The sequence below is a fragment of the Microtus oregoni genome, unplaced genomic scaffold, assembly GCF_018167655.1.
Source record: "Microtus oregoni isolate MIOR12 unplaced genomic scaffold, Mior012 000018F_ref0000195, whole genome shotgun sequence".
Classification (NCBI taxonomy): domain Eukaryota; kingdom Metazoa; phylum Chordata; class Mammalia; order Rodentia; family Cricetidae; genus Microtus; species Microtus oregoni.
In genome coordinates, this window is record NW_024543077.1 from 18,713,063 (window position 1) to 18,733,939 (window position 20,877).

The 20,877-nt window shown below is 41.3% G+C and overlaps 1 protein-coding gene across 3 annotated transcripts in view; it reads left to right on the forward strand.

Moving 5' to 3' along the window:
- LOC121458758 (multidrug resistance protein 2) overlaps positions 1 to 20,877 on the forward strand; it is a 54,624-nt gene that overhangs the window by 7,601 nt on the left and 26,146 nt on the right. Inside the window, exons 5-19 of one of the 3 annotated variants that reach the window (XM_041668116.1) lie at positions 1,552 to 1,578; positions 3,730 to 3,921; positions 4,588 to 4,759; positions 5,465 to 5,589; positions 9,019 to 9,190; positions 11,913 to 12,026; positions 12,172 to 12,282; positions 12,483 to 12,608; positions 12,698 to 12,901; positions 13,181 to 13,351; positions 14,277 to 14,438; positions 15,822 to 15,983; positions 17,720 to 17,866; positions 18,818 to 18,925; positions 19,257 to 19,334. In XM_041668116.1, coding sequence (XP_041524050.1) covers positions 1,552 to 1,578; positions 3,730 to 3,921; positions 4,588 to 4,759; positions 5,465 to 5,589; positions 9,019 to 9,190; positions 11,913 to 12,026; positions 12,172 to 12,282; positions 12,483 to 12,608; positions 12,698 to 12,901; positions 13,181 to 13,351; positions 14,277 to 14,438; positions 15,822 to 15,983; positions 17,720 to 17,866; positions 18,818 to 18,925; positions 19,257 to 19,334 — 2,071 coding nt within the window. Of the gene's footprint in view, positions 1 to 1,520; positions 1,579 to 3,729; positions 3,922 to 4,587; positions 4,760 to 5,464; positions 5,590 to 9,018; positions 9,191 to 11,912; positions 12,027 to 12,171; positions 12,283 to 12,482; positions 12,609 to 12,697; positions 12,902 to 13,180; positions 13,352 to 14,276; positions 14,439 to 15,821; positions 15,984 to 17,719; positions 17,867 to 18,817; positions 18,926 to 19,256; positions 19,335 to 20,877 lie in introns of all 3 variants that reach the window. The other 2 variants (XM_041668114.1, XM_041668115.1) reach the window with 2 other exon arrangements.

Here is a 20,877-nt window from a genome sequence, read left to right on the forward strand (position 1 = left end):
ACACAGGCTAGCTCCGAGCTTCAGTGTGCAGGTCACTGTTGGTCATGCAGAGATTGAGTTAAAGTAAACTACTAGAGACTTACAGCTCTGTTGTACTCAGTTAACATGTTGGCGAGTTACAGTTATATATTTAGAAGTGTGTGTGCCTGTGCGTGTGCTAGTGTGTGTGTGTGTGTGTGTGTGTGTGTGTGTGTGTGTGTGACAACAATTAATGAAAAAGGAAGGCAAGGATTTGAAAGAGAGCAAGGAGTATATGGGAGGATTTGGAGGGAGAAAAGGGAAGGGGGAAGTGACATAATTATACTGTAATCTCACATTTTGCAATGACTGTAAGATTCAAAATGTGCCTTTTGTTGACCTAGCAATCTTGATTATGATAATTTTTCTAATACAGTACTTACCATATAGACACATATGTGTACACATATGCTTAAGCAGTATTATTTGTCTGTTTATGTGGTACTGGATCAAACCCAGGGAATAGTGTTTGCTTGGTAAGTAGACTCACTGAGTGATGTTTCCAATAACAGTTTGATATTGAAACAACCAAAATGTATGCAGACTTAAAATTGATACAAGCATACACTGACAAGAAGAGTTGGTGCTGAATATAGACCAAGATTCACACTTGTTACTTTTTAAAAAGTATTTTTAAAGTTTTTATATACGTGCACATATATTAAATAAAATTGACAACTTACACAAAAATGTTGACTAGTAGTTATGTATGTCTATGTGAATGTTTAAAGTTTGGGGTTTCTAATGTATTTGGTTCAGACAATTAGCTCTTCCTAATATTGGATAACGCTCTGTTGTAATGGTAAGCCACTTGTTTGTTCCTGGCTGCTCAGCCACGAAATAATCACACAGAAACTGTATTAATTACAACATTGCTTGGCCTATTAGTTTATGTATATTTCTAGTCACTTTTATCTCCTAAATTAACCCATTTCTATTATTTTATGTTTTACTATAAGACTCCTGACCCTCAGGTTCCGCCATGTCTGTCTCTGGTGGCGGCTCCATGGCTTCTCCTGACTCCACCTTCTTTCTCCCAGCATTCAGTTTAGTTTTCCCTGCCTACCTCTATTCTGCCCTGTCAGGCACAAGACAGATTTCTTTATTTACCAATGATATTCACAGCATACTGAGGGGAATCTCACATAACTCTGTTCTTTATGATAATTGTGAAATAACCATGAAACAGAGAAATACCGTATTAGTGTTTGCATATGTGCCCATGTCCAGTCACACTGCTATTTCTTTGTCACTGTGGGTTTCCTCTTGAAAATGAGCACCATTGAATGTAAGCTTTGTGTAGTAGCTCATGGCCAACACAGAACTGTTTGAATGGATGTCATTAAAGCTTGGATTGAAACTAAAGTTGAATTTTACTGATCACTTGGTCCTATTTTTGTATAGATTTTCAAGTGAAACGAATTTGGGTTTTTTTTATATGTTTATTATTATTGGAGTGCAAAAAGGCATAAATGGCCCAGCTCTGTTTTCTACTTGTCTAGGTGAAGTCAACAGTACAGAGAATGTCAGCAGCAACCACCTGGAGGAAGATATGGCCACGTAATTCAACACTTTCTTTATTTTTCCATTAATCTTTTATACATTAATCTGGTTATAATGATCTATAAAATTTCTCACTCATATAATTTGAAGTTGAATTAAAAATCATTGAATATAGCTTTGTAATTATTAATGTACCTCTTACACAGTATCCCTAGTAAAAATTATAATAATATTGGATAGCAGGGAAATTTTAAACTTGGCATCTAATTGTAAATATGAACTAAAGCATCCTAAAATAACTGGGTGGTGGTGACATACTTTAATCCCAGCAGTTGGGAGAAAGGGACAGGTGGATCTCTGTGAGTTCAAGGCCTGCCTAGTCTACAAAGAGAGTTCCAGGACAGCCAGAGCTGTTACACAGAAGGACCCTGTCTTGAAACACAAAAAAACAACCCCCCCCCAAACAAAACAAATTTGTGGAATTAACATATGTTTAATTTTTACCTTGGTTTAACTAAGGAATATATTTTGCTTATGATTTACAGGCTTTAACGTTTTTCTGAAGAATATCTTTTTTTTCCTGAAGAATATCTTTGAACAAATGTGCAAAGATCCATGACAGTATTCAGATAATTTGACTCTACATTATTCTATGGATGCCTTGACATGTTCCTTGATTATATTTGAATGAGAAGACATAAATACACTGACCACTATTGTATAGAGGCATTATTCTTTTTATATTGTAATAACTTTAAATCTTTCTTTTTCTTTCTTCTTTTTTTGGGACAGGGTCTGACCTCTTGATGCAGCCCAGGCTGCTCTCAAGCTTATGGCCTCCCTTCTGCCCTAGCCTTACAAGTCCTGGGATGACAGGCTCAAGCAACAATGCCCAGTTAACAGAAACATCTTGATTGTTTAAAATATATTGCCAAGGCTAGGAATGATGACCCATCTTAGCACTGTGAAGGTTCTGGCAGGAGGGCTGTGAGATTGAGGACAGCTTAGGCTATGTGGCAAGACCCTGTCCTTTACAAAAAGACCTAAACTCTGAAAGAATGAACAAATTAATGAAACTAAAGAGCTTTCAAGTTGTTCCCTAACCATAAGATATACTTTTTTAAATGGGGTTACCCTTGCTGTATCATTAGCACATGAAAAATGACTAATTCTAGACTCATCTGTTAGGGAGAAGCTTTCTAGTTGCCCCATATCTTTTTGGAAGCTATGAGCTATATCAGGGTGTGATGTGTTTGCAGGATTCCTGACAGGTTGAGGACAGAGCTGTTGAATACCACATGAGGGACACCCTTCCTTCTAAGTAATGCTGATGCTTCCCATGACACCCTGCAGTTTTCAGGAGAAAACAAGTAGAACTTCTCCTTTTCAAGATGGGGACATCGGAAGGTTTGCCTTTTATCTGAACATGAACTGATCGCAGGAGCCAAGGTTTGCCCTTGTGAATGTGAAGACTCAGAACATGGGAATGTCAGTTCACCTTTTCTTAGTTTAATTTGAAGGCTTTCATTTTTCATAATTTCTGTTTAAATTAGAAGGGCCGCTCTTTGATTCCTTAAACATTTTAGGGTAGTTCAAAATGACCAATTGGGTAGGTACCGATAGTATTAATTTTCAGCTGTCGCTTATCAGCTGAGCTCTGTCAGTTTAGAGGGGCAAGGAGTCACTTCCATCCCTAGTTTCCACTTTCAGACAGGTCCTGTCATATGTCCCTTGACAAGCAGAGACAGCCCGGGCATGGGGCTTATTAACTGATGTTGATGTAATAGACTTAGGACTACAAGGGCATATGTCAGCAGACTTCCAATATACCACGCACTGTTCCATAGTAACTGATGTTCTCTGGGTGCTTGCTATATGTAAGGTACTGGCCCAAGCACCTTTCAGACATATTATATAACTGTTTTTACCTCCATTTTACTGGCTAGAACATTGGAGCCTAAGATGTTGAGCATCTTGTCTGAGTTTACACGGTAGTTCAGTGAAGAGCCGGCTTTACCCCAGAGCCATTCTTCTGTATCACTGCAGATATAGTCTCACGCTGACATGGCAGCTCTGCTCCTTACAGCCCCTTCCTGTCTGTTAAGGATGGTGGGATCCCCAGAGAGCTGAAGAAGTAAGGCTCAACTTACTTGTATTCAGAGGGAAGGACTGGTCATCAAACAGCACTACGGTGTTCTTGTTTTTCAGGTACGCCTACTATTACACGGGGATTGGTGCTGGTGTGCTCATAGTTGCCTACATTCAGGTTTCATTTTGGTGCCTGGCGGCTGGAAGACAAATACACAAAATTAGACAGAAGTTTTTCCATGCGATTATGAATCAGGAGATAGGCTGGTTTGACGTGCATGACGTTGGGGAGCTCAACACCCGGCTCGCAGAGTGAGTACCTAGTTTTAAGCTGAAGTCAGATACACTTTTGTTCTCAATGCTGTGAAGTAGATACCAGCACCCTGTTAGAAGTATAGGTGCATCACTGAGCAGAGTAAAGCCTTGTGAGCAGTACCTGTGTCTTACACAGCTTCTTGTTCCCAGTGCACTGGCAGAGATGGGGGGCGGAGCTGCTGCTTGCCTGGCACTCAATGAGGGACCAGCCTGGCAGAGTCAAATGCAGAGTGAGCAGAGCAGTGATTGCAGGGAGCAGCAGTGTGGTCTGTCCAGCCCCACTGAGTACCATCTTGCCAGGGCTCCATGGTGGCCCTGGAAGACATTGGAAAGGAGGAGGGAGCTCCTGTCAGTCAGCCTCTGCTTCACAGAAGGCACAGTGAACTCAGCGATTCGTGTTCATAGAGAACAGCGTCATATACACACATCCCTGAGCAGTTTGAAATTTCACAGTGAATTGTCTTAGACATCACATGTGTATTCATGCTGAGGCCACATGGACCATAGGGCACTGTTAAACCAGCAACAGCTAACCCATCACGTGAAATACATACACTCTAGGCGACAAATTAATTTATTTCAGATTCAGTGATAACAATATAAAACTGGATAAATTCTGTGCAAATCTGACATTATTTGTAACACGATCTCTTTTTTCTTTAGTGATGTCTTCAAAATTAATGAAGGAATTGGTGATAAAATTGGAATGTTTTTTCATTCCATAACATCATTTTTAGCTGGTTTCATAGTAGGATTTATCCGTGGTTGGAAGTTAACCCTTGTAATTTTGGCTGTCACCCCTCTTATTGGACTGTCATCTGCTATGTGGGCCAAGGTAGGTGAATCCAGAGTTCAGAACCCTCCCCAGAACCTCATGGGAAGGTCTTTAACCATGACAGTCCTGATGGTAGGCTTGCTACTTGCTTTAATCTTCTGTTTAACAGTCGACAGGAGAAGCTGATTCAGATCTACCGAGCTATTACTTGGGGAAAGTATAAGAAAGAAGGAAGGGGATGTTGTGTGTTCTCCACCTTTATAGAAAAGACATGCTTATCTGGAAATATCAGTGCTCAGTAGAGGACAACCCCATGTTCACTGTGAAGTGGCTCTCCCATGTCTACACCGCCCTCTAGTGGTTTCCAGAGCCTTCTGTCACTCTCAGCCTCAGATCATGGGGCTTCAGTTGTTCTTTTACCCAGTGAGCCCTCTCGTGGGCCTTTGCTAGTCTCATGTGGGCATGAGACTGTTTTGTTAATCCTGAAAAGTAGGAAGAGCTAGAGGGTCCCAGGCAGATCAGGCACCTGATCCAACGGTCTCTTTGTGTCCAGGATCTATTCCTTGCTTAGACATTGGGTCAGTTAGAGGGTACTGGTAGGGAATCCAGTGCACTTTTTCTCTCCCCAAAGATGCCTGATATTCAAAGACCTTGTTCTTTGTATGATTTCTGTACAAGCAACATTTTTATATCTATCTATTTTTTACTCTGCAAAAGATAGAGTTGCTCCGCATTATTAAATGATACCAGATCACACTTTAACAGGTAATGACTTCATTCACTAATAAGGAACTCCTGGCTTATGCGAAAGCTGGAGCAGTTGCCGAAGAAGTCTTGGCTGCCATCAGAACTGTGATTGCATTTGGAGGACAAAAGAAAGAACTTGAAAGGTTTGGGCTTCTTTCTCTAGAAATGTAAAATTCTCTGTCCTTGCTAATATTCTGCAAAATTGCAATTCTAATTATGCTTTCCTAATACATGCCTTCAGAAGAAGGGTTTTTTATGTTCTGTTTACTTTTTGAAATGTTTGAAGGCCTATGTTTTCATTCTTACAGAAGAAAGAGATGGCACAGAAACTACAAATGAGGAGTATCTGGTACACAGACAACCTATTAGTCTGAGAAATAAAAGATTCTAAGAGAGTTATTGGAATTTATTTTTTAGAGAGACATAATATGCTTTGATAGAACTGAGGAGAGGACCTGAGTTCTTAGGGGCTCAACCACCTGTAACTCCAGCCCCAGGAGACCTTTTTTGAGCCTCCAGGAATATCTTTGCTTATACCTACCCTGTGGTGGTTTGAAAGAAATGGCCCCCTATGGGAGTGGCACTATTAGGATGTGTGGCCTTGTTAAAGGAAGTGTGTCATTGTGGAGGTGGGCTTTGAAGTCTTATATATGCTCAAGCCACTGCCAGTGTCTCAGTTTACTTCCTGTTGCCTGCGGATCAAAGATGGAGAATTCTCAGCAACTTCTCTAATACCATATCTGCTTGTATGTCACCCTGTTTCCTGCCATGGTGATAATGGATAACTAAACCTCTGAAACTATAAGCCCCCCATTAAGTGTTCTCCTTTATTAATAGCAATAGAACCCCAACTAAAACACTTCCCCCAACATAGTCTTTAAATATATGCTTTGATAAAAGAAATGTACTGAGGAATATGAGGAGGGCACATCTAGATATGGTCAAAGAATGTCTCTTAGATGAGATTTCAATTAGCCTGAGACCTGAGAGATGAGAATAAGTCTCCCATAGTGAGGGTGGGGATGGGGTCTGGGATAGCAAATCATCTAAATCTCCCAGCTTGGCAAAATCTTCAGTATGTTGTGGAAAATATCATCATGAAGCGTCTACTTCTGAAGCAATCAGTCTATCCCACTTTCCCTTCAAAACATCAGCTATGGGAGGAAACCAACTCCTTTGGAATGGAAATTTAACCATAATTGTGACTGCATTTAATTCAAAGACATTTTACTTTTGTGTAGCCCTGTTTGTTGGGAGTTGCTCTACTTCCTGAGTGGCCAGATTTCTGTTCTGAGAGTCCTTACTTAGCCAGATATACTCAATATATGCCGTACTTTTTTCTCTAGCAGTTTCAAACTTGCCAATCTTATGTTTAGACTGTTTTGTCATGGAAAATTTCGTTTCTCTTTCAATTATGGCAGGCATTTTTCTTGGTTATTAGCAGTGTTCTTTGAGAATTTGAACTACATCATCCCAAACCCTTCTGGTTTTTATATTTTCTGTAGAAAAAAAAATCAATTGTTATTCTGGTTGGTCCCTTATTGTATATGATTTGGGCCTTTTCTCCTGCAGCTTTTATCTCCCCTCATCTGCCCTATCTTTCTGTGTTTTTAGTGTTTTAACTATAACACGACACGGGGAGCTTCTTTCCTGTCCTGTCTCATAGGCGTTCTGTATGTGTTCTGTACCTAGATACACACCTGTTCTAGATGTGGCAACATTTCTTCTGTGCTTTTTGTTGAAAGTCTTTTCTGAGCCATTCTTGTTCTTCTATGCCCATCATTCATAGATTTGATCTTTTCATGGTATCTCAAAGTTCTCGCATGCTCTGTTTATGTGTTTTGTAAAAAATAAAAAAAGCGTTTGAAAAAATTTTCAGTGTCTTTGACTGGATGGCACAATTCCTTTATCTTGATTCCTGCTAGACCATGTTCCATGTTCATTACCCAGTCTCTTCGGAAGAGTTTCTCCACTTTCCTTTTGATTTGACTTACTGAGTTTTGTGTCTTGAGCATCATTTTGACTTAAGTTTTCCTCAGTATTTCTGTCATTATTGAATTCTATTTTCATATCTTTAGTTGACTTCGACAGGTGTGTTCATGTTCTCCTTAAATTCTATGAGTGTGACTATAGTCATATTTTTAATTGTTTGGAATTTGAGATAAGTCCCTGACAGTACCATCCCTTCCCATGAGATTGGTACTTTTTGGAGGATACCTGCTGTCTTGGTTTTTAATCTAATTTTTGGTTTTGTGATGGAACTTGTCCATCTGGAGTTAGTTTCATAGCAGAAATTGGTTTTTATGCACCACCTCTCTTTGGTAAGGGATGATGACCTGACATTTTTTATTGGGGTGTTGTGGCTCCTGTCACTGCTAAGACACTTTCTGTCAGTTTACTCAGGTAGGGAAGAGAAGAAGCAGGCGTGGTAGTTTAGTAGACTTGTGTGTCCCTGGCAGGCTGGCAGAGTGCAACTCAATAGCTCTGCTCTTCCGTGAAATGTAAGCCTGATCCAGGCTGCAGTCTTTTGCTAGGAGCCTGTGGTTTCTACTGCACCCCTAGACCAGTCTGTGCCTCCACTGTCCCGTGCTGTCACATGGTGCCTGCAGCTTCCCCAGCCTGTACCCTCCATATATTCACACGCCAAAATCATTTCTGTAGAACAGTGATTTTAATAACTGCTTCTATAAAAATAAGATAAAGCGTATGGCTTGTTTGTTTCTAACAGGGAACTCTTTGCTGTGTGGCTTCGTCTGGCCTGGAGCTCTCAGTTCTCTTGCTTGGGCTGCCTTGGGTCTGGGATTGTTGGTGTGCGCACAGCTTTTCAGCTGATTGAGTACAGCTTTTTTAAATACCAAAAACATGGTTTAACATGTCACAGTTTTCAGAGTGCTCTCCTCTGTAGAATCTCCCAATTTATTTTCCTAGTATCCCCAAGGGAGCAAACTGTTTTTAGAACTTTCTTAAGGTCCAGAGCTTTAAGTAGCTTTTTTATGTTAAGGTTTTCTAGCATTATATCTCCAATTCATTAACTATCTGCTCCTCCTTCCTGTTCTTCCTTCTTTGTTCTTCACCCTTTCCTTCTCACATTTTCTGATTTTCTGAATTCTTCTTTCTTGCCCGTTTTCATCTTCCTTCCCATGCTTTTTCTTTTTCCCATCCCTCTTCCCCAAAGAGGACAGGCTGGCCTTGAACTTGCATTTCTCCTGCTTCAGCCTCCTTAGTGCTAGGATCATAGACAGAGCTACCATGAGCAGTGGTTTTTCTTGTGGGTTGTGTGTGTGTGTGTGTGTGTGTGTGTGTGTGTGCGTGTATGCATGCAATAATATGTGCTTTTGATAAATTTTTATTATTTCATGATTACTAAAGCCAGAAAAGATTTAAGCCTCAGTTACTCTTCAGTGAAGGAATCAAATAATAATAGATCTCAGGGGCAATGTATGGAGATAAGAGGAAAACATATGTACTACAGGGCTGGTACATTCCAACTGCTCAAGTAACTCCCTTGTTACATTGATACAGTTCCTCAATCTTTATGAGTACATGTAATGATTTCTGTTTCTTTTTTCCAGGTACAATAAAAATTTAGAAGAAGCTAAAAATGTTGGAATAAAAAAAGCTATCACAGGTGGCATTTCCATAGGTATTGCCTACCTATTGGTCTATGCATCATACGCACTAGCATTCTGGTACGGGACCTCTTTGGTCCTCTCAAATGAGTACTCTGTTGGACAAGTGATTACCGTAAGTCATATGTGCTTTGTAAAAGGATTCACTAAAAGTGCCATTTCAATTGAGTAGTTTTAATTTAATCTTAGAAGAATGTGTTTTGAAACCTATTAAATACTATAAAGAAACATTCATTCAGTTACTAGGTTCAAGAGTGGAGAGGAAATTAGATTTATCCAAAAATCAATATTGTTGTCTTTCTTACAGATATCTTTAAAAAAAACTTATTCTTAAGTTGGGCACTCAGAAGGCAAAGGCAGGTGAATTTCTGTGAGTTCAGGGCCAGCCTGGTCTACAAGAGCTAGTTTCAAGGCAGGCTCCAAAGCTACAGAGAAACCCTGTCTCGAAAAACCAGGGGGAAAAAAGCAAACTTATTCTTTTTGTTTCAATGTTGCACTAAAGAATAAAAAAGTCTTCCTCTTGGAGTATTATAAACCAGTGTCTTAGTCACTGAACCATTGCAGTGAAGAGACACCATGCCCAAGGCAACTCTTATAAAAGAAAGCATTTAATTGGGGGCTTGTTTAAAGTTTCAGAGAGTTAGTCCATTATCATCACGGTGAGGTGCATGGTGGCACACAGCCAGACATGGTGCTGGAGAAGTTGTTGAGGGCTACCTCCTGATCCAAAAGCAAAGAGATAGGAGGGGGGAAGGAGTCCAGCACAAGCTTTTGAAAACCTCAAAGCCCACCCTCAGTGATCCCAGTGGTATATTTCCTATACTTCCTCCAACAAGACCAAACCTACTCCAACAAGATCACATTTCATTCTTATCATCTTGTCAAAGAGTTCCAATCCCTGATGACTAAGCACTCAAATAGTAGGAGTCTCCTGTGGTCATTGTTACTCAAACTACCCAAACTAAGAATGAGTCCTCTTTGAATTCTTCACTTTTCTCCCTGTGTCGTCTCTTTTGTTAATTGTAGTCTGACGTCTGTCTGTCTGCACTTACAAAGGGCTTTGCTCTACTTCCATTGAACAGCATAGAAAAACATGGTACTGGAAAGGAATGAAAAATTCTTCTTTACTGAAAAATTTAATAGAGGTTTACAAGTGACGGTGCTACTTTACTGACCCTAAATAGCACCCAGAACTGCAGGCAGACATTATCAACCTGTACCCACTTATTGCCTCCAATATTTATGCTGGATACGTTTTCTTTAAAGTTGCTTTCAGGTTACTGTCTGGTTTTAGCAAATTATTTCCATAACACACACACAGACTTTTCTGGGTCAGAAATAGGAAAAGTAGATAGTTTAAAACTACACATTTAGCTTCGGTTGTAGAAGCTACGTGTATCTGAAGTCCAGGGCATGGTTAGGTTGGTTACATTGCTTTCTTAAAGGCATGTAAAACTAAACTGGATGAATACACAATGGGAAAACAAAGTGACTATACTGTTTTAAATGGTCTTAAGGTATATTATTAACTTGCTTGCAAGGTCTGGCAAAATTTAGTATCTGAAGACATGAAGTATTTTCAGAAAAGGTGATTCCCAGCCCTGTAGCCTAAATACCATTGGCATTGACCACCTTTCCTCTATGAGCCTACATTTAATGAGATGGTCTCCCTTTGACACAATCGTGCTAAGTGCTTCTCTTATTTTCTGATTTACTACTCAAAAAATGAGTAGTAAATAGTAAAAATCTTTTGACTGGTAGCCTCACAGTTTGGTAGAAATGTAAATTGTTGTTCTTTGTAACCGAAAATTGTATTTAGAGCTTTTTTGCCTTGTAGGACTGCGCACAAATACAGGTGCAGGATTTTGCACCAGACCTACTGGCTTCAAATTCCAGCTGGACTTTACCAGCTCTGATTTGGAGCAACTGTCTAAACTCTTACGGCTTCCCTCTAATGCCAAACAGATGTGACAGGAGCATGTGCCATAACTTCTAGCATGGCATGAAGACTCAGCATGATACACAGTTGCATTCCTGGAGGGCTCGGAGATGAGTAGTGACATCAGTTCTCGCAAAGCTCCAATAGATCAAAGACGAGTTTTTTTTTTTGTAGCAAGAAGAAAGTGTTTTGAACAAAACAAAGAACAGAAACCCAAATACCTGTTCATTAGATTTCAAAGAGGGCACAGTGTAAGGAGATGAACTGGGGCCACTGAGTCATATCTAGCTGTGTGCTGCATAATTGAGAATGCATTTGCAGAAACTGTAGCATCTGATGCAGCCTAGACAGCAGGTCAGCTTGATAGCCAAAGGTGTGAAGAGAATGTTCTAAAGATTACAGTACTCATCCGGGTACAGACCTGGGCTTCTTGTGTTTATTTCAGGTTATTCTCGTGAGGATCTAAGTAAAAATGCTGAATCTTTGAAAAAAAAACTTTCTATTAAATATGAGTGTATAGAAAGTATACCATTGTGTGATGAAGCAAGTCAAGTAATTCTAAATTCTAAACACATTAAGTGTTTAAACTTAAATTTATATTATTTATTTTAATTGAAGAATCAACAAATATTTGCTCTTGGTGGCTACAGTATAATATTTTGATATTGTATAAACTATAATACCACAATACCTAATACCACGATTTTAACTTGAATTTCATAGTCATAAACTTAAAATGTTTTAGTACTTAATATTCTTGCCATTTATTCTACTCAGTATTTTGTGTTAGTTTTTCTTGTCATTTTGAAATGAAATTGGTTATATTAGCAGAGAAAGGAAACATGAGGAAAATTGTGCTGAGCACTAAGTAATTGTATGCGTTGGTCCCCTTCTTCAGGTCTTCTACTCTATATTATTTGGGACTTTCAGTATTGGACATATTGCCCCTAACGTAGAAGCCTTTGCAAATGCAAGAGGGGCCGCCTATGAAATCTTCAAGATAATTGATAACGTAAGTCTGGCTGGCCCATTTATTCACCTACATAAAAGATTGATTACTGTTCGAGTCAGTTTCCCTTTTACTTCCTCTCTCTACAACTGTCACTACAGAGTAGTGATTGTAACCTGGTGATCTCCTAACATACACTTCTGTTTAGGAGCCAAGCATTGACAGCTTCTCAACAAAGGGACATAAACCAGACAGTATAATGGGAAATTTAGAATTTAAAAATGTTCACTTCAGCTACCCATCTCGAAGTGGAGTTAAGGTATGGCGATAAATGATAAATCTATGATTCAATAATCTATTGGATAGAGACATTCTTTTAGATACTGTAAAACAAAGACAAATAATCACATGTATGTTACGTTTTTAAACCTAGTACTGAATTCAGCTTTCTGCTCATAGAACTATGTTTGTCTATCCTGGGAATTGCCCTAACAATTAGCTTCTCTCCTGTCTTGGCAGATCTTGAAGGGCCTCAACCTGAAGGTGCAGAGCGGACAGACCGTGGCCCTGGTCGGCAACAGTGGCTGTGGGAAGAGCACCACTGTCCAGCTGCTGCAGAGGCTCTACGACCCCACGGAGGGCGTGGTGAGTGGTCGTGCAGCCAGCAGCGCTACCCTTGCCCATCATTCTGTCTCCATGGTTCTAAAGTGTGACAACCACACATTCCGTTTCAGGTCAGTATCGACGGCCAGGACATCAGGACCATCAATGTGAGGTACCTGCGGGAAATCATCGGCGTGGTGAGTCAGGAACCAGTGTTGTTTGCCACCACGATCGCTGAAAACATTCGCTATGGCCGAGAGAACGTCACCATGGATGAGATCGAGAGAGCAGTCAAGGAAGCCAACGCCTATGACTTCATCATGAAACTGCCCCACGTGAGTTGTGCCTGCCCTCTGTCACCCCGAGGCTCATGTGAACTCAGGAAACTCCTGTGAGTTGGATGAACTTCCTTAGAGGGGAAGTCCAGTTTACTGTGGATTTTCCATCGCTCACCCTATCGACTAGTGGTAGATACTTCTTGCCAAGAACTGGACTGTGTTGCTGGCCAGGCTCCATTGATGATTACGTCCCAATTTGAAATGAGAGCTGAGGTAGTTTATTGTTTCACTATATTTCCTGTTATTTTGTTTGTTTCATTATCATTTTAATTGTAGAAATTTGACACCCTGGTTGGTGAGAGAGGGGCACAGCTGAGTGGGGGACAGAAACAGAGAATCGCCATTGCTCGTGCCCTGATCCGCAACCCCAAGATCCTTTTGTTGGATGAGGCGACGTCAGCCTTGGACACAGAAAGTGAAGCTGTGGTTCAGGCTGCTCTGGATAAGGTCTGTGAGCTATACTTAAAGGCTGAATTATAGGAATATTAGTATTCCATTATTTGTATTTTTTCTTGTCTGTGTGACTGTGTATGTATGTGTATGCATATGCATGTATAGGTGCACTTGAACATGTGTGTGCATGCATGGATTATCTTCCTTAATTGATCTCCACCTTCTTTTTTGAGACAGTGTCTGTCCCTGAACCTAGAGCTCATGGATTTGATAGCACAGACTGATTTATGAATCTTAGTATCTTTCAGTTTCTACCTCCTCAGAGCACTCTTCTTTAAAAAAAATTCTATTTATTTTCTAATAATTTTTTATTTTTTAAGAATTTTATACAATATATTTTGATCATATTCTTTGTTGGTATTATTGTTTTATGAGACAGAGTTTCCCTGCATAGCCCAGGCTGTTCTGGAACTAGCTCTGTAGTCCAGACTGACCTTGAACTCAGAGACCCACCTACCTCTGCCTCCCCAGTGCTGGGATTAAAGGCCTGTGCCTCCACCACCCAGCTTTGGTCATATTCTTTACGCAACTGCAACCCCAGTCTCTCCCTTATCCTTCCTCACCTTCCTGCCACCTTACTTCATCTTCTCTGTCTTCTGATCCTCAAGACAAACAAATCCAGAGTCCAGTTTGTGCTGGCTGACTACTCCTGAGCCTGCCCTGCAGTGTGGCTGATGCACAGTTTTACTTCACTGAAGAAAACGAATTTTTTTCTCTACTGGAGCTATCAGTTATGAATGTTTCTCGGCTAAGTGGAACTTCATGCCCACACATTCATTGAAATCATAGACTGTTTTCTGCAGCTTTGCTGGTTTTATGTTGTCAAAGCACTGGCATTCAGTAAGCATAAGTTGAATGAGTGAGTCTTTCCATATAGTTAGTTATTCATGTATAAAAAGTCAGGTTTCTGTGTCTCCAGGCTCGGGAAGGCCGGACCACCATTGTGATAGCTCACCGCTTGTCTACAGTTCGCAACGCTGATGTCATTGCTGGCTTTGATGGTGGTGTCATTGTGGAGCAAGGAAATCACGATGAGCTCATGAAAGAGAAGGGCATTTACTTCAAACTTGTCATGACACAGGTATAGTGGAACTCTGGAATTTTCCAAAATTATCTTATCGATAACATACTACCATTTAATGCTATAGATGATTTAATTTGATTATCTTGAAAAGCAGGAAAAGTGCTGTGGATATATAGGATCAAGTAAGAGTTTTGTGTTGCTTTTTTTTGGGAAAGAGAGAAGCTTATAAAGGATAATTAACATTTAACAAGGTTTAGAGATGAGCTACCCATGGTAGGAGCTGCTGGCCACATGTGGCTACTGAATGTTAGAATATTGGTTAATCTGGAGTGTGAAATGTTTTAAGTACAAAATGAACACTGGGATTCTGAAGGCCTAGTATAAAAAATGCAAAATATTCCAGTAGCTTTTTGTATTGCTGCATGTTAAATGGATAATATGCTGATGACAATAACATCTTAGATTCTCTAGATTAAATATATAGTTAAATTGATTTTTATCCATTTTCACATTCTCTAATATGGCTGCTAGAACATTTATTTTATTATTTATTTATTTATTTATCTATTTATTTATTATGTATACAACATTCTGTCTGTGTGTGTGTCTACAGGCCAGAAGAGGGCACCAGACCTCATTACAGATGGTTCTGAGCCACCATGTGGTTGCTGGGAATTGAACTCAGAACCTTTGGAAGAGCAGGCAATGCTTTTAACCACTGAGCCATCTCTCCAGCCCCCATGCTAGAACATTTTAAATGGCAGATGTGGCTCACATTATGGGATACACCTCATTGCCTTTGATTACACTAGTTCAAAGCAAACTTGATTGGCTGAGTGCCCCAGAAAAAAAGACTGTTTCAGTTACTTTCTGTGGCTGTGATAAAGTGCCAGGACCAAGCACAGCTTAGGGAGGACAGGGCTGATTCCATCCTATGTTCCATCATCAGGGAAGTCAGACCAGGGACTCAGGCGGAAGCTGGAGGAGGAGCTGATTGCGGGGGCCATGGAGGAGTGCTGCTTACTGACTCACTCACTCTGCCTTCCCCAGTCTTTCTTGAACTACCCAGGACCACCTGCCCAGTGTGCTGGCCCACCTGCCCAGTGTGCTGGCCCACCCACTGAAATCGTAAATAAAAAAATACCCCATAGAATTGCTTAAATGCCAGTCTAAAGGAAGCATCTTCTTAATTAAGATTCCTGCTTCCTAGATGTGTAGGTTTGTGTGCAGTTGACCCAGTAAGCAGCACAGAAGTGGCTAAGAGTATTCTATTTGGTGGCAGTCCTTGTCACTCTGCGGTTTACATTTCATCCCACGAGCAAGCAGAGCAGCTTAGTCCCATCATGTCCCATAAAACCTTGGAACTTTCCTGATTTTCCTAATGCTGATGTCCATGGACCCTTGTCTAACCAATTTCTCCATCTTTCTTATTTGTTTTAGACTACAGGAAATGAGATTAAAATGAAAAATGAAGCTTATGAATCCCAAAGTGACACTGGTGCCCCTGAATTGGCTTCACACGAATCCACATCCCCTTTAATACGGAAATGTAGCTACGGTCCACAAGACCAAGAGAGAAGAGTTAGTGCGAAGGAGGCCCAGGTATGGATGTGGCTGTAGTCATGGGGCTAAACCCTCCCCACACCCTTCCTTGTGTGTTAATTGGGTAAGCTAGGGCCGGGGTAGGAGGAAAACAAGATACAACTGTATAAGACTCCTTCTGTCATGTTTTATAGATTATTCCAGAAATCAAAACCACAGCATTTTACAGTCAGCTCAGAATTTAAGAGTAAGAATTCTTAGGAAGTTTTTTAATTTTGGATTTATGTAAAGAAACTGTGGTCAGTTAAGGGCTTTTCTGTGACAGAGTACTCAACTGGAGCAGCTTCAGGGAGGATGGAAGGGTCTGTAGTGTCTCAGAGTTTGAGGGCGAGTTCATCATGATGGGGCTTTAGAGTGATACATGCCTGTGTTCGGTTCCCTCCCCTTTGAGACAGCCCCACAGTTAGGTCTTCTCACAGCGGTTAAGCAGATCTTAACCTGGATAATTCCTCGCTGTCATACTCTGACGCTTGTCTGCTTGGTTATTTTGAATCCTATTAAAATGACGATATTAACCATCACCGTCAGGAATTCCTAAAATTAGGAATGCTGAATAAATCTTAAAGCATTAGTAAAATAAGCTTTTTGTTTTGTTTCATTTTTGTGGTGCTAGGACCTCATATTTTTAGTTGGGCACCGTACCAATGAGCTATGTCTCCCACCCCTCATTTTACGATCTACTATAGCAAGTAGGACACAGCTCTTCCTGTCTGCCCTTGTACTCTGGGCATACATGGAGATTCTGAACAGTGGATAGTGCTGGAGTCCAACCATAGATATTTAAATAAACATATAGCCTTCAAGATTATGTTTAGGAGAGTTAGAAGCACATATTCTTTATAATCTCAAATCCATAATAACAGAATTATTGTGTGTTAGGGCAGTTTAATAATTTTTAAAAACAGTGAGACTGGTGGTTCTGCCAGTATTAAATTTTCTATTCTGTTTGTTCCCCATAGTAAATATTCTTGTCTTGTGAATCAAGAATATTGATAAGAACATCTTTGGTTTTTTGAAAAAAAGAATGAAAATGCCAGAGTTAGCTTCAATATAGTACTACCAGTCGATAAGGGATCATATTATATTCATTAATGATAATATGGATGGATGGAGCTATATGATAGACTTAATTATCAATTTTTAAATAATACGTCTATGTGCATGAGTGTTTTGCCTGTATGTGTGTATGTGTACCATGCATGTGTCGGGGGGGTGGTAACCCTAAAGGCCAGAAACAGAACCCCAGTGTAGGGTGCAGCACAAGTGAGCCTGGCAGGTCCCACTGCAGGTGGGGGACCGAGCGGTAAACAGAATACACTATGCAAAGAGAGCTTGGGGAGTATGGAGTTATATTTAGGAAGATGGTAGTGGGAGGATACGGGGGGGGGGGGGGAGAGAGAGAGAGAGAGAGAGAGAGAGGGAGGGAGAGGAGAAAGAGAGAAGGGCTAAGGTGGGCTTGCCTGGGCCGGAAGTGAGAGATTGTGACTGGGTGGAGCTTGTCTCTTAAAGGGACAGGGTATTGCCTGGGTTCATCCTGCCAGGTGACAGGGCAGGCCAGCGTAATCCTAACACGTAGACCCATAGTTAAAGACAATTATGAGTTGCCTTGTGGGTGCTGGGAACAGAGCATGGGTCCTCTGCAAGATCAGCAAGTGCTCTGAACTGCTGAGACATTTCTCTAGCCCCCACATTATGAATTTTGTAAACTGTCCTGCTGTAATGCATGCATTTTCTAGGAGGAAGATGTGCCTCTTGTTTCCTTCTGGCGGATCCTAAAGCTGAACATAACTGAATGGCCTTACTTAGTCGTTGGTGTGTTTTGTGCTGTTATAAGCGGATGCATGCAACCAGTGTTCGCCATAGTATTTTCAAGGATTATAGGGGTAAGTTTCCGTGGCCTTTTTGTGTATTTGTTGTGTTCACTGATGAAGAGCGAATGAATGGCTTCTATTTGTACTGTTGACAAGAAGCCTGAAAAACATGGCTTGAAGAGAGAATAGAAGTCTAATTTGTAAGAGGAAACCGAATTTTTTTATTTAAATTTTTTTTGAGACTTTCATGCAAGAGTACTGTATTTACATCATTTCCATCTCCTTTAACCTCCTCTAGCTCCTTAGATCTACTCCCCACCCACTCTCCAATTCTTTCACTCTTTCATAATTATTATTGTTATACACACACTCTCCTGAGTCTGGTTAGTGGATGAACACGAAGAAATGAGGATAAAAGACAGTTGACAGAATGAGCTGTCCTGTGGGAGTGGAAAGAGCCAGAGAACCAGGACATGGGAGCTGTACCCATGAAATCTCAACAATATAATTGCCTAAACAAGACCCATGTTATGACATACTAGTCAACATGCCAGTGTGGGTGGGGACATTTCACAAGGCCCCAGAATCAGTCAATGGCTGCTAAGAGACGGAGACTCCATTTTCTTCAGGGATGAGCTCCATGATACAGTATCCAGTCCCAAGTCCTCAAACAGCTTGGAACACTTTGAAATCTTCGCATAGTAAAATAATGAGTTGTTGAACAACGGTGTTCCTTACCAAGCTTCCAAGTGGAGAGAATTTATTACAATGCCTTCCATAGTAGTGTAGCACGCATTGATCTCTGTGGCCCCGGGGAAATGCTGGGTGAGTCTGTGAATGGCAGACGATCTCTGTCATGAAGAACAGATGCAGATGCCTTAGAGGCCAGCGTTCTGGAAGCCACCCTTGTTCCAAGATACAAAGTCTGTTTTGTCCCCCACACTAAGTGAGAGTGGGATGGCCTCCCTGAGGAATGCCTTCCTGAGCCATAGAACTAAGAACCCCTCAAATATTTTGTCACAGGTTTTCACAAGAGATGATGACCCCGAAACCAAACAACAGAATTGTAATTTGTTTTCACTGCTTTTTCTGGTCATGGGAATGATTTGTTTTGTTACATATTTCTTTCAGGTAAGTGTCTACATCGCTTCTGTATTCATTTTGGAAGATTTTGGAAACAAGTACTTACTTTTCCTGTTTGTATAGTTCCTCTTTCATCACCTGGACTGTACCAGTCCTGTGGCTCTACCTCCCCTTCTTGCTTCTTCCTCCTCTCTACCCTTTTGCCTACTACAGCCCTCGACCTGATCACAGTAGGGAGTGTTCAATGTGCTACAGAGTTTAGAACAGAGATGGAGACATGAGAATGGGAGCCCAAGATTAGTTTAGCATCCATCCCCTGTGTGTTTGGTGTCTGAGTTCCTGGCCAGCCTTCTGTGTGACGCCTTCTCATTCTTCTTAGGGCTTCACGTTTGGCAAAGCTGGAGAGATCCTCACCAAGCGACTCCGATACAATGTTTTCAAGTCCATGCTGAGACAGGTATGGCTGCTGTGGCTTGCACCCTGTGGTTGGGGAGTAGGAATTCTCTCTTGTGCTCCATGGACACAGATTGTAGGAGAGCTGTCAAGTTCCTTAGATAGAAATCCTGCACGGGTCTCCCTCAGCCTCCTCTTGAGATGCTGGTAAACCATCTGTCGATGTAGGATGCGGATGTGCACTCTGTTTGCTGCAGCCGGGCACAAGGAACCAGACTGAGTTGGGACAAATGGAGTCTCCAGAGTAGATTCTCCTCCAGGCTTTTGGTCCAGCGTTGAAAAACACAGAAACCAGAGTAATCTTCAATAGTGCTCATTCCCTCCTCCTTCTTTCTCCTGTGAGCCTGGGATACCCCCACCCATGCTTTTCATTCCACAGATCCAAGGGCATTGCCGTGAGCATCATCCCTCACTGCCTGGTTTCTTTGCTCCTCAAAGGCTAACATGACCCACATAAAGTGTTAGCTCTGCCTTGAGAGGACAGAGTGCACCTCACACTTCGCATCTTCAAGAACCTCAAACAGACAGCGAGCTTATTTTCCTTAACGAAGAATTTGGATTTGGGAAAAGTATCTCAGGACAGCCCAGTTGAAAGAGGAAAGATTTTTGGTTTTTATCAACTATGAGAAATTTACATACGACTTTAAAACTTTTAAGGCTGTGCTCTTCATGCCTTAGAATCAGTCTCTCCTGGAGCCAGGATCCAAACTCAGGCAGTGGTACTCCTGTTCATTCTGTTATGGTGGAGAATAGTCAGATATCACATGCTCTCCCAGAAATGAGAGTTTGGAACAGGGCTGCTCCCTCAAATGAGCCTAGTGTCTATTAGTGCTTTATCTATGGATGGATTTTCCAAATTCCCAAGACTTAGGGCCTAGCCCAAGGCAGATGTGAGTGGATTTGGGCTCCCAGTGGGTGTGTGTTTGGTACTTTGTCTCCTAGGCAGGCACCTTGCTGGCATGAATGATTAGGAAGGTTCCAGAAGTTAGTCATCACCAGGTTCTTCACCCTGTTTTTTTTTTTTTAACATTTATTGTTAAATAAAAAAATGTCCAGGCATCCTAGCCCAGGCAAGCCAGAGGCACTTGAACCCAGCTCCAAAGCATCAGTCTTCCATGCAGACAGTATCTTGGCTGTTATTTTGTTGTTATTTCAAGATTTATTTTAATTTTTGAAACTATGTCTATGTTGGGAGGGAGATGACAGGAGGGTGGGGCCTGCAGGCCGCTGTTCAGACTGAAACCTGATGACCCCTCCTGGTTAATGACCAGTCGCTCCTCAGCCTCCTCGCTGGTTTCATGGCCTCCATCCTCATCTTGGTCTGGAGGCAGTGTGCATCCAGCAGGGAAGTCTCTAGTCTCCACAGCTGCCAAAGGCCATGTGTAGCTCCCGTCTACCTCAGCTACAATGGCACCCCTGTCCAGACACCATAGGTAACTGCACAGTGGTGGTGGAAGAGAGGTTCAGGGGGATCACAATAGGACAAAAGAGTCCACAGGAAGAGGCTGGTTTAGAGACAAACACTGTGGGTTTGTTGTGTGTGTTTG